At 50.1% G+C, this 12,085-nt stretch overlaps 1 protein-coding gene across 5 annotated transcripts in view; it reads left to right on the forward strand.

Moving 5' to 3' along the window:
• The window catches only part of HIF3A (hypoxia inducible factor 3 subunit alpha), a 47,845-nt gene that overhangs the window by 34,612 nt on the left and 1,148 nt on the right, over positions 1-12,085 (forward strand). For 4 of the 5 annotated variants that reach the window (XM_025366881.1, XM_025366884.1, XM_025366882.1 and 1 more), the window contains 3 exons: positions 92-363; positions 3,163-3,280; positions 6,899-6,980. In XM_025366881.1, the coding sequence (XP_025222666.1) occupies positions 92-363; positions 3,163-3,280; positions 6,899-6,980 (472 nt within the window). Of the gene's footprint in view, positions 1-91; positions 364-3,162; positions 3,281-6,898; positions 6,981-11,445; positions 11,760-12,085 lie in introns of those variants that run through there. The other variant, XM_025366885.1, reaches the window with a different exon arrangement.

The following is a 12,085-nucleotide window of genomic DNA, read 5'->3' on the forward strand; positions in this document are numbered from 1 at the left end:
CACAGAACTCAGAAGTGGTGGTGCTGGGACTTTAGCCAAGGTCCACCCAAGTCCAAGGCTTATGCTCTTACCTCCCTCCTGCCCTCCGCAGGATGCCGATGCTCTGGATTTGGAGATGCTGGCCCCCTACATCTCCATGGATGATGACTTCCAGCTCAACGCCAGCGAGCAGCTACCCAGGGCCTACCACAGACCTCTGGGGGCTGTCCCCCGGCCCCGTGCTCAGAGCTTCCATGGCCTATCACCTCCAGCCCTTGAGCCCTCTCTGCTGCCCCGCTGGGGTAGTGACCCCCGGCTGAGCTGCTCCAGCCCTTCCAGAGGGAACCCCTCAGCATTCTCTTCCATGGCTGGGGCTCGGAAGAGGTGAGCCACAGTAAAGGGGGGACATCAAGGGAGCATCCCCTCACCCCATCTTGCCCCTGCCTCCTGCTTCAGCCTCATCCCTCACCATTTCTCTAACCCTGATCTCTGCTCCAGCCAGGCCCTCAGTGGGCCCAGCACCTGCCAAGTTTGTGCCAATCTCTATGCCCTTGCCTAGGCCGTACACCCCTTCTGGAGTGCCCTCCACTGCTCTCACCATTTATCCAAATCCTGTCAACCAGAGTTCTCACCTGTCAACCAGGGCTGTCTCCTTTGGAACAAAGTTATATCTGATCTAGTGACAATTTTTGTCAGAGTTTAGAAGACATTGCTGCAGTGTCAGAGAAACTATTAAGCTGGGTGTGGTAGTGCATACCTGTAGTCCCAGCTACTTGGGAGGCTGAGGTGGGAGGATCTCTTGAGCCCAGGAGATCGAGGTTGCAGTGAGCTGTGATTGTGCCACTGCACTCCAGCCTGGGCAACAGTGAGACACTGTCAAGAAAAAAAAAAAAAAAAGATGAAAGAAAGAGAGAGAGTGGAGAGAGAGGAAGGAAGGGTGGAAGGAAGGAAGGGAGGGAGGCAGGGAAGGAAGGAAAGGAAAAAGGAAAAGAAACTGTCTAGAACTAAATTGCAAGCATGTGCTCATTTTGAATCCAGAGTGGTCTTATCCTTATGGATACGTCTTGGTATCTTCCAAGGCTCCCAGCTTGGTACTGGCTATAAAGTGGGTGCCTGATAAAGACTTATTAAATGAGGGAGGGAGGGAATTATTAATGAATATAGTTGGCACTTCATGGGTGGACAGGTGGATGGATGGATGGATGGGTCGATGGAAGGACAGATGGATGGATGTGTAGGTGAAAGGGTGTATGTATGTATGTGTGTAAGTGTGGATGGATGGATGGATGGATGATGGATAGATGTCTGGGTAGACAGAAGGATGGATGGATGGGTCAATGGATTGATGGGTGGCTGGAAGGATGGATGGATGGATGGATGGATGGATGGATGGATGGATGGTGGATGGATGGCAGATGGATGGTGGATGGACGGCGGATGGATGGATGGATTAATGAATGGATTAATGGATGGATGCATGGATGGTGGATGGATGGCGGATGGATGGCGGATGGATGGATGGATGGATGGATGGCGGATGGATAGATGGATGGCAGATGGATGGATAGATTGTGGATGGATGGCAGATGGATGGTGGATGGATGGCAGATGGATAGATGAGTCAGTGGATTAATGGATGGATGGATGGATGCATGGATGGTAGATGGATGGCAGATGGATGGCGGATGGATGGATGGCAGATGGATGGTGGATGGATGGATGGCAGATGGATGGTGGATGGATGGCGGATGGATGGATGGATTAATCAATGGATTATGGATGGTGGATGGATGGCAGATGGATGGGTGGGTGGATGGATGGATGGATGGATGGTGGATGGATGGATGGCAGATGGGTGGTGGATGGATGGCGGACAGATGGATGGATGCATGGATGGTAGACAGATGGCAGATGGATGGTGGATGGATGGTGGATGGATGGATGGATGGACTAATCAATGGGTTAATGGATGGTGGATGGATGGCAGATGGATGGCAGATGGATGGATTAATCAATGGATTAATGGATGGCTGGATGGATGGATGCATGGATGGTAGATGGATGGCAGATGGATGGTGGATGGATGGTGGATGGATGGATGGATGAATCGGATGGATGGATGGATGGATGGATGGATGGATGGATGGATAGATGGTGGATGGTGGGCAGACAGATGGTGGATGGACTGCAGATGGATGGATGGATGGATGGATGGATGGATGGATGGATGGATGATGGCAGATGGATGGTGGATGGATGGATGGATGAATCAATGGATTAATGGATGGATGGATGGGTGGATGGCAGATGGATGGAGGATGGATGGATGGATGGATGGATGGATGGATGGATGGATGGATGGATGGATCAATGGATGGAGGATGGATGGATGGACGGATGGATGGATGGATGGATGTTGGAAGGCAGATGGATGGAGGATGGATGGATGGATGGATGGATGGATCAATGGATGGATGGATGGGTGGTTGGGTGGATGGATGGATGGATGGTGGATGGCTAGCAGACAGATGGTGGATGGACGGCGGATGGATGGATGGATGGGGGATGGATGGATGGATTAATCAATGAATTAATGGATGGTGAATGGATGGCGGATGGATGGATGGGTGGATGGATGGATGAATGGATGGATGGATGGTGGATGGATGGATGGATGATGGCAGATGGATGGCGGATGGATGGATGGATGAACCAATGGATTAATGGATGGATGGATGGATCAATGGATGGATGGATAGATGGAGGGATGGATGGATGGATCAATGGATGGATGGATGGATAGTGGATGGCTGGCAGACAGATGGTAGATGGATGGCAGATGGATGGATGGATGGATGGATGGATGGATGGATGGATGGGTGGATGGTAGATGGCTGGGTGGAAGGATGGATAGATAGATGGAGGACAACTAGGTGGATAAATAGGTGGATGAATGGAAGGATAAATGGATAGAGGTTGTTTGGGTGAGTGGGTGGGTGATGGATCACTGGATAAATGAGAAGGTGGATTGGTGGATGAATGGATGGATGGACTGGTGGGTGTGTGAGTAAAGGAATAAATAGGTACTCAGAGGAGTGAACGAATGCTCATCACCTGCTTACACTGTTACCCACACTTGCCCAGGTTTGCTGTGTCCTGAGATTCTTGCCTGTTTTCCTCCAGGACCCTGGCCCAGAGCTCAGAGGACGAGGACGAGGGAGTGGAGCTGCTGGGAGTGAGACCTCCCAAAAGGTCCCCCAGCCCAGAACCCGAAAACTTTCTGCTGTTTCCCCTCAGCCTGGTATGTTGGGGGATTAATGGGATTCTCTGGCCTTCATTATCTAGCCTGCTTAAACCTCCTGTTTTATAGATAGGAAACCAGACAGGGGCAGGGGCTGGTTGAGGGTCGTACAAAAAGTCAGTGGGCCAGCTGAGACTGAAGCCTAATCTTCTAGTTTCACTAATGGGTATTAAAAACCTCTGCAGTGAACCGAGATCGCGCCACTGCACTCCAGCCTGAGCTACAGAGTGAGACCTTGTCAAAAAAAAAAAAAAAAAAAAAAAACCTCTGCCAGTATATGTAAGATGGCAGTAAATCAGCTGGGCGTGGTTGCTCATGCCTGTAATCCCAGCACTTTGGGAGGCCGAGGCAGGTCAATCACCTGAGGTCGGGAGTTTGAGACCAGCCTGACCAACATGGAGATACCCCATCTCTACTAAAAATACAAAATTAGCTGGGCATGGTGGCACATGCCTGTAATCCCAGCTACTCAGGAGGCTGAGGCAGGAGAATCATTTGAACCCGGGAGGAGAAGATTGCGGTGAGCTGAGATCGTGCCACTGCACCCCAGCCTAGGCAACAAGAGCGAAACTCCCTCAAAAAAAAAAAAAAAAAAAAGCAGTAAGTGCAAAGAAGGAAAACTGAGCAGGGTAAGGGGAGAAATGGCATGTGGCTGGTATATGCAGGAAGCTTCTCTGCTCCCATGGGACCCCCTCCCCAAACTAGAACAGGTCTTGGCCTTGGATTACTAGTGCAGAATTCAAAATGCAGACACTAGAATCAGACTGACCTGGGTTCAAGTCCCAGGTCTGCCACCCAGTAACTGTGAGACCTTGGGCAGGTGACATCACCACGTGGAGCCTCAGTTTCCTCATCCAGAAAGTGGGAATAGTTACATCTCACAGGACTGCCATGAGGATTAAAGGAAATTAGGCCCTTAGCTGACACTCAGTGGGCTGACCATAAATGGTGTACAAAAACAAACCAAACGGCCAGGCCCGGTGGCTCATGCCTGTGATCCCAGCACTTTGGGAGGCCAAGGTGGGCGGATCACCTGAGGTCAGGAGTTTGAGACCAGCCTGGCTAACATGGTGAAACCCCATCTCTACTAAAAATGCAAAAATTAGCCAGGCGTGGTGGCACATGCCTGTAATCCCAGCTACTCTGGAGGCTGAGACAGGAGAATCACTTGAACCCAGGAGGCGGCGTGAGCCTGCTGCTGCACTCGAGCCTGGGCAACAAAGAGCAAAACTCCATTTAAACAAACAAACAAAAGCAGCCTCCCACAGTGTCCCTCCTCCAGTCTCTCCTCAACTATTCATTCTGCACAATGGCAACCACAATACCCTTTTTAAAAGCCGGGACCAGGTACAGTGGTTCCTGCCTGTAATCCCAGCACTTTGGGAAGCCAAGGCAGGAGGATCACTTGAGCCCAGGAGTTCGAGACCAGCCTGGGCAACATAGTGAGATGCCATCTCTACAAAAAAAAAAAAATTTAAAAAGTTAACCGGGTGTGGTGGCATGTGCCTGTAGTCCCCACTACTTAGGAGGCTGCGGTGAAAGGATCACCTGAGCCTGGGAGGTCAAGGCTGTAGTGAGCCATGATTGTGCCACTGCACTCCAGCCTGGATGACAGCACAAGACCCTGTCTCAAAAAAATAAAAATAAAAAAGCCAGCCTGGACTATGTCACTTCTGCAAGGCCTCCCTCTAGGAACTTTCATGGCTCCCTAGTGCTTCCAGCAGTGCGTTGGTTCTTCACTCTGCAAAGGGTTGTTTGAATATGAGATGTGGTTGATAATATAACAGTTTACAGGCCAGACGCAATGCCTCACGCCTGTAATTCCAGCACTTTGGGAGGATGCGGCAGGAGAATCACTTGAGGTCTGGAGTTCAAGACCAGCCTGGCCAACATGGTGAAACCCTGTCTCTATTAAAAATACAAACATTAGCCGGATGTGGTGGTGCACACCTGTAGGCCCAGCTACTGGGGAGGCTAAGGCACAATAATTGCTCACCCGGGAGGTGAGCCGAGATCGCGCCATTGCACTCCTGCCTAGAGGACAGGGTGAAACTCTGTCTCAGGAAAAAAAAAAAAAAAAAGTCCCTCTCTATGTATAACAGCTTACACTTATTAAGTGCCTACCATGTGCCAGACACTGACTGCTCTAAATTCCTTGTATGATTAACTTATTTAATCCCCACAACTACTATTGAAATATTCTTGTTACTGTTATACACACACAGAAGAGGTTAAACAACTGTATCAGAGTCTGCACAGGAAAGTTAGCACACTCAGGTGGAGTGTTGAGGAGAATTTAATAACAGGACTGTTGAAAAAGGTGTTAACATAGCGTAGGGAAATCAGCAAGGCTGGTGCAGCACCCTGGGGCACAGCGTGGGAAGTGGGCACCAGCCCTGGCCTAAAGGTGCAGGGTGGGGTGGTCACCAGATCCTGCAGCGAGTGGAGTCCAGCTAATGAGGGCTGAAACCTTCCAGGGAGGGACACCGCCAACTCACAGGGAAGAATGAATACCCCACCTGCTGGTGTCTCCCGTGAGCTAACCAACAGGATCACACAGAGCAAAGTTGCACGCTGTTACGGTCCCTGTGCACAGGTCCTCGGGAGAAGGAAGAAGGAGAAGGGGGAATGAGGCTCTGGAGGAACACAAGTAGGATGACTGAACAGGAACTGACTCAAAGTCACACCACGGATGGGTGGCCACTGGACCCCAGTAGCCCTTAATCACTGCGCCATCTTGTCTTTGGATATATATTTTTTTTCCTTCCTTCCTTTCTCTTTTTCCTTTCCTTTCCTTTCCTTTCTTTCCTTTCTTTTCTTTCTTTTTTGAGATGGAGTCCACTCTGTCACCCAGGCTGGAGTGCAGTGGCACGATCTTGGCTCACTGCAACCTCCTCCTCCCAGGTTGAAGCAATTCTCCTACCTCTGCCTCCCAAGTAGCTGGGATTACAGACACGCGCCACCACACGCTGCTAATTTTTGTATTTTTAGTAGAGATGGGGTTTCATCATTCTGGTCTCAAACTCCTGACCTCGAATGATCCGCCCATCTCAGCCTCCCAAAGTGCTGGGATTACAAGCATGAGCCACCGTGCTCAGCTTCTTTCATTTTTTTAACTTTTTTGTAGAGCTAGGGTCTCGTTATGTTGCCCAGGCTGATCTCAAACTCCTGACCTCAAGTGGTCCTCCTACCTTGGCCTCCCAAAGCACTAGAGTTACAGGCATGAGCCCCTGTGCTTGGCCTTATTTTTATTTTATTTTATTTTTATTATTTTTTTAGAGATAGGGTCTCTGTCGCCCATACTGGAATGCAGTGACACGATCATAGCTCACTGCAACCTCAAACTCCTGGTCTCAAGGGATCCTCTCACTTCAGCCTCCTAAGTAACTAGGGCTACAGGCACTTGCCACCACACCCAGCTAATTTTTAAATTTTTGTAGAGATGATATCTCACTATCTTGCCCAGGCTGGTCTCAAACTTTCAGACTTAAGTGATCCTCCCAATCCTCCCGCCTCAGCCTCCCAAAGTGCTATGATTACAGCCACCGAGCCCGGCCGTTCCTGGGATACTAACGATGATGATGATAATGGTGGTGGCTTTGTCTCTGTCTCCCACAGAGTTTCCTTCTGACAGGAGGACCAGCCCCAGGGAGGCTGCAGGACCCCAGCACCCACCTCCTGGACCTGAATGAGCCCCTGGGTGAGTAGCAACCTGGGGTATCCAGAGTCCCAGGGCACCCTCTCCCTTGGGAGGTGTGAGAGGGATGGAGCCATTCCAAAGGTGCTGGGGGACTGTCAGTGCTTGGAGATGACCTTGATGGAAATGGCAGCTCCTGTCTCTTCTGTCTTCTCATGGGCACTGCGGAAGAGAGAGGAAGAGAGACCCTAAGGGAGGCAGGGGCTCTCCAAAACTGCCCTTTGGGGTGGAAGCCCGAGCCTAGGTCTCTGGAGCCTGCATGCCTATGATCACACTTTATTTATTTATTTATTTATTTATTTATTTATTTTTGAGATGAAGTCTCACTCTGTCGCCCAGGCTGGAGTGCAGTGGCACGATCTCGGCTCACTGCAAGCTCTGACTCCCGAGTTCAAGCTATTCTCCTGCCTCAGCCTCCCAAGTAGCTGGGATTACAGGCGTGCGCCACCATGCCTGGCTAGTTTTTTGTATTTTTAGTAGAGACAGGGTTTCACCATGTTAGCCAGGATGGTCTCGATCTCCTGACCTCATGATCCGCCCATCTCGGCCTCCCAAAGTGCTGGAATTACAGGCTTGAGCCACCGCGCCCGGCCTATTTTTTGTATTTCTAATTTTATTTATTTATTTATTGAGACGGAGTCTCACACTGTTGTCCAGGCTGGAGTGCAGTGGTGCAACCTTGGCTCACTGCAACCTCTGCCTCCCAGGTTCAAACAATTCTCCTGCTTCAGCCACCTGAGTAGCTGGGATTACAGGCACACGCCACCACACCTGGCTAATTTTTTGTATTTTTAGTAGAGACAGGGTTTCACCATGTTGGCCAGGCTGGTCTCGAACTCCTGACCTCAGGTGACCCACCTGCCTTGGCCTCCCAAAGTGCTGGGATTGCAGGCATGAGCCACTGCACCCAGCCTAAAAATGTTTTAAGATGAACAACAACAACAACAACAAATTAAAGGAAATGTCTTCCCATGTGGCTATGGTGGTGATGCTGCTTCCCACAGCCCCTCCACAGAGCATGAGACAAGCTGTCATTTCCTAGTGCATAGCTTCACTTGAAACCTCCAGGTATCAGCCAGAGGGATCTTTTCAGAGCCTGAATTGGACCCTGGCCCTCCTCTGCTCAAAACCCTTCTATGGCTCCCTAGTGCCCGTCAAAGAAAGATCAAGCTCCTCATTTGGATTCAGATCCCTGTAGGGTCCAGTCTCTGCCACATCTCAGACCATGCTGTGCTTCACACCCTCTGTTTCAGCCACAGTCACTGTCGTTGGGTTTATTCTTTCCTTCATGCAAGTAACAAATATTTATGGAGCACGCCGTAAGCACCAGGCATGGTTTCGGGGGCTGCGGACTCACTGTGAACAAATTACACAGAAATCTCTACCCTCGCGGAGCTGACATTCTAGTGCAGGAGACAGACTGTAACAAAGAAACGAGTGTGAGAAACTGTGCAAGAGGGAGGCTGGGCACGGTGGCTCTGTAATCCCAAAGCTTGGGGAGGCCAAAGTGGGAGGATCACTTGAGGCTAGGAGTTTGAGATCAGCCTGGAGAGTATAGCGAGACCTTGTCTCTACACTGCCCTTTCACCCAAGCTGGAGTGCAGTGGTGAAATCTTGGCTCACTGCAGCCTCTGTCTCCTGGGTTCAAGCGATTCTCCTGCCTCAGCCTCCCAAGTAGCTAGTACGTGCCACCGTGTCCAGCTAATTTTTGTATTTTTAGGAGAGATGGGATTTCACCATGTTGGCCAGGCTGGTCTTGAACTCCTGACCTCAGGTGATCTGCCTGCCTTGACCTACCAATGTGCTGAAATTACAGGTGTGAGCTACCGCACCTGGCCTAAAAAAATTTTTTTAATTGGCCGGGCATAGTGGTGCATGCCTGTAGTTCCCGCTACTCTGGGGGCTGAGATGGGAGGATCACTTGAGCCTGGGAGTTCAAGGCTGCAGTGAGCTATGATGGTGCCACTGTACTCCAGCCTGGGCAACACGGCGAGACCCTGTCTCAAATAAAAAAGTGCAAGAGGGCTGGGTGAGTGTTTTATGCCTGTAATCACAGTGTTTTGGGAGGCTATGGAGGGGAGGATTACTTGAGACCAGGAGTTCAAGACCGGCCTGGGAAACATGGTAAGACCCTGTCTCTGCAAAAAATTTTTAAAAACCAGGTGGGTGTGGTGGCACGCACCTGTTGTCCTAGTTATGGGAGGCTAAAATGGGAGGATTGCTTAAGCCCAGGAGTTCGAGGCTGCAGTGAGCTGTGACTGCACCAGTCACCCAGTGACTCCAACCTGGGTGACAGGGCGAGATCTTGTCTCCATTTATTTCTTTTCACATTTTTATTTTCTTTCTCTCTCTCTCTTTTTTTTTTTTTTGACATGGAGTCTCGCTCTGTCACCCAAGCTGGAGTGCAGCAGCACGATCTCGGCTTGCTGCAGGCTCTGCCTCCCGGGTTCACACCATTCTTCTGCCTCAGCCCCCCGAGTAGCTGGGACTATAGGCGCCCACCACCTTGCCCAGCTAATTTTTTGTATTTTTAGTAGAGATGGGGTTTCACCACATTAGCCAGGATGGTCTTGATCTCCTGACCTCGTGATCCGCCTGCCTCAGCCTCCCAATGTGCTGGGATTACAGGCTTTCTCTTTTTTTTTTTTTTTTTTAGAAGGGTCTCACTCTGTCACCCAGGCTGGAGTGCAGTGGCGCACTGTCTGCTCACTGCGGCCTGCGTGCCCTCGGGCTCAAGCAATTCTCCCACCTCAGCCTCCCGAGTAGCTGGGACTACAGGTGGGCACCAGCACACTTGGCTTTTTTTTTTTTTGTATTTTTAGTAGAGACAGAGTTTCACCACGTTGCCCAGGCTGGTCTTGAACTCCTGAGCTCAAGTGATCCGCTCATCTCAGTTTCCCAAAGTGCTGGGATTACAGGCGTGAGCCACCGCACCAGGCTCCTGTCTCTATTTAAACAAACAGGCCAGGTGCGGTGGCTCATGCCTGTAATCCTAGCTCTTTGGGAGGCTGAAGCAGACGGATCACCTGAGGTGAGGAGTTCAAGACCAGCCTGGCCAACATGGTGAAACCCTGTCTCTACTAAAAATACAAAAATCAACCAGGCGCGGTGGCGGGTGCCTATAATCCCAGCTACTCGAGAGGCTGAGACAGGAGAATCACTTGAGCCCAGGAGGTGGAGGTTGCAGTGAGCCAAGATCACACCACTGCACTCCAGCCTGGGCAATACAGAAAGACTCTGTCTCAAAAAATAAAAATACAAACAAATGAACAAAAAAAAGAGTGGGAGATAAAAATAAGCGTAACAGGGGAAATGATGCATGCAAGGAAAAAGTTTGGAGTAGGGGGTTTCAGTTTTAAACAGTATGATCAGGGTGGTTTCATTGAGAAGGTGATAGTTGAGCAAAGACCTGGGGTGAGTCCTGACAACATCAGGGGGGAAGAGTGTCCCAGGCAGAGAGAACAGCAAGTGCAGAGGCCTCAGGTGGAGACTGTATCTGTCTTTTTTTGGGGGTGGAGGGACAGGGTGGGTCTTGCTCTGTTGCCCAGGCTGGAACACAGTAGTGCAATCACAGCTCACTGCAGCCTTGAACTCCTGGGCTCCAGCGATCCTCCCATCTCAGTCTCCCGAGTAGCTGGGACTACAAGTACACTTCATCATGTCTAGCTAATTTTTAAATGTTTGTAGAGAAAGAGGTCTTGCTGTGTTGTTCAGGCTGGTCTCAAACTCCTGGGTTCAAGTGATCCTCCTGCCTCAGCCTCCCAGAGTGCTGAGATTGTGCCTGGCTGTCTCTGTCTTATTTGGAGAAAAGCAAGGCCATTGTAGCTGAAGCAGAGAGGAGAGAAAGGTGAAGGCTGACTGCATGGAGACTCTGTGGGGCATTGTGATGGCTTTAAAGTCACCTTGCTCAAGGAGGCTGCCTCAGGGCCTTTGCATATCCTGATCCTTCTGCCTGGAATACTTTTCCCTCTGTTCTTTGCCATGTTACCACATCCTTTAGATCTCAAATCAAATATTACTCCTTACACAAAGCCCTCCCTGACTTCATATGCTAATGGTTTATAACAGTCCATAATTACACAGGCCTTTGGGTCATCATTTGATGACTGTCTGTCATCTTCTTTGGGTATGAGGCCTTCAAGGGCGGGGGCCAGGGGTGTCTGGGTCCCTGCTGTACTCTTCTTTGTGCACATGGGTGGGCGGTGGTTGAGCACAGAGGAAGTTCACAGCACATATTTGTGAATGAGGAGCTAAGATTCACGCACTCGCGCTGTGTCTAGGTTTGTGCTAAATCTTGTATGTACCTGATCCAATTGGTGCTTCTCACTGGAATGTCGGTCCTACAAGAGCAGGGAGATTCATCCATCCTGGTCACTGCTGTCTCTCTAGCACCTGGCACAGTACCTGACACAAAGTAGGTGCTCAGTAAATGTGTCGGGGTTTTTTGTTGTTGTTGTTTTTAAGACAGGTTCTCACTGTGTCACCCAGGCTAGAGTGCAGTAGCACAAACATGGCTCATTGCAGTCTCGACCTCTTGGGCTTAAGCAATCCTCCTACTTCAGCCCCCACAAGTAACTGGGACCACAGCCATGTGCCATCATGCCTGGCTGATGTTTGTATGTTTTGTAGAGACGAGGTTTCGCCATGTTGCCCAAGCTGGTCTTGAACTCCTGAGTTCAAGTAATCCACCTGCCTTGACCTCCCAAAGTGCTGGGATTATTGGCATGAACCACCGCACCCGACAGTAAATATGTTTTGAATGAATAAACTCTCATAAATGAAGTACGTGTGAGTATCCTGGTTTCCCAAGTAACAACAGCTGACTTAACTGCTTTTTCACCAGTACTAGTTATGGTTCAAAGCACCTTCCATAGATTTACTCATTTATTCCTTACAACAGCCCAAGAGGGAGGTGCTGTTATTAGCCTATCTTACAGATGAGGGAACTGAGGCACAGAGAGGTGAAGTCACCTGCCCCAGGTCACACAGCAAGTAAATATCAACGCCTGGATTCAAACTAGGGCAGCATCTGGCTCTGGACTCGGGTTCTTCACTGCAGTCCTGAACACCCCAGAGAGGTTCAAAGAGCGGAACGTGCCCAAGATGTC

Source organism: Theropithecus gelada, chromosome 19, assembly GCF_003255815.1.
Source record: "Theropithecus gelada isolate Dixy chromosome 19, Tgel_1.0, whole genome shotgun sequence".
In the NCBI taxonomy this organism is placed as follows: Eukaryota; Metazoa; Chordata; class Mammalia; order Primates; family Cercopithecidae; genus Theropithecus; species Theropithecus gelada.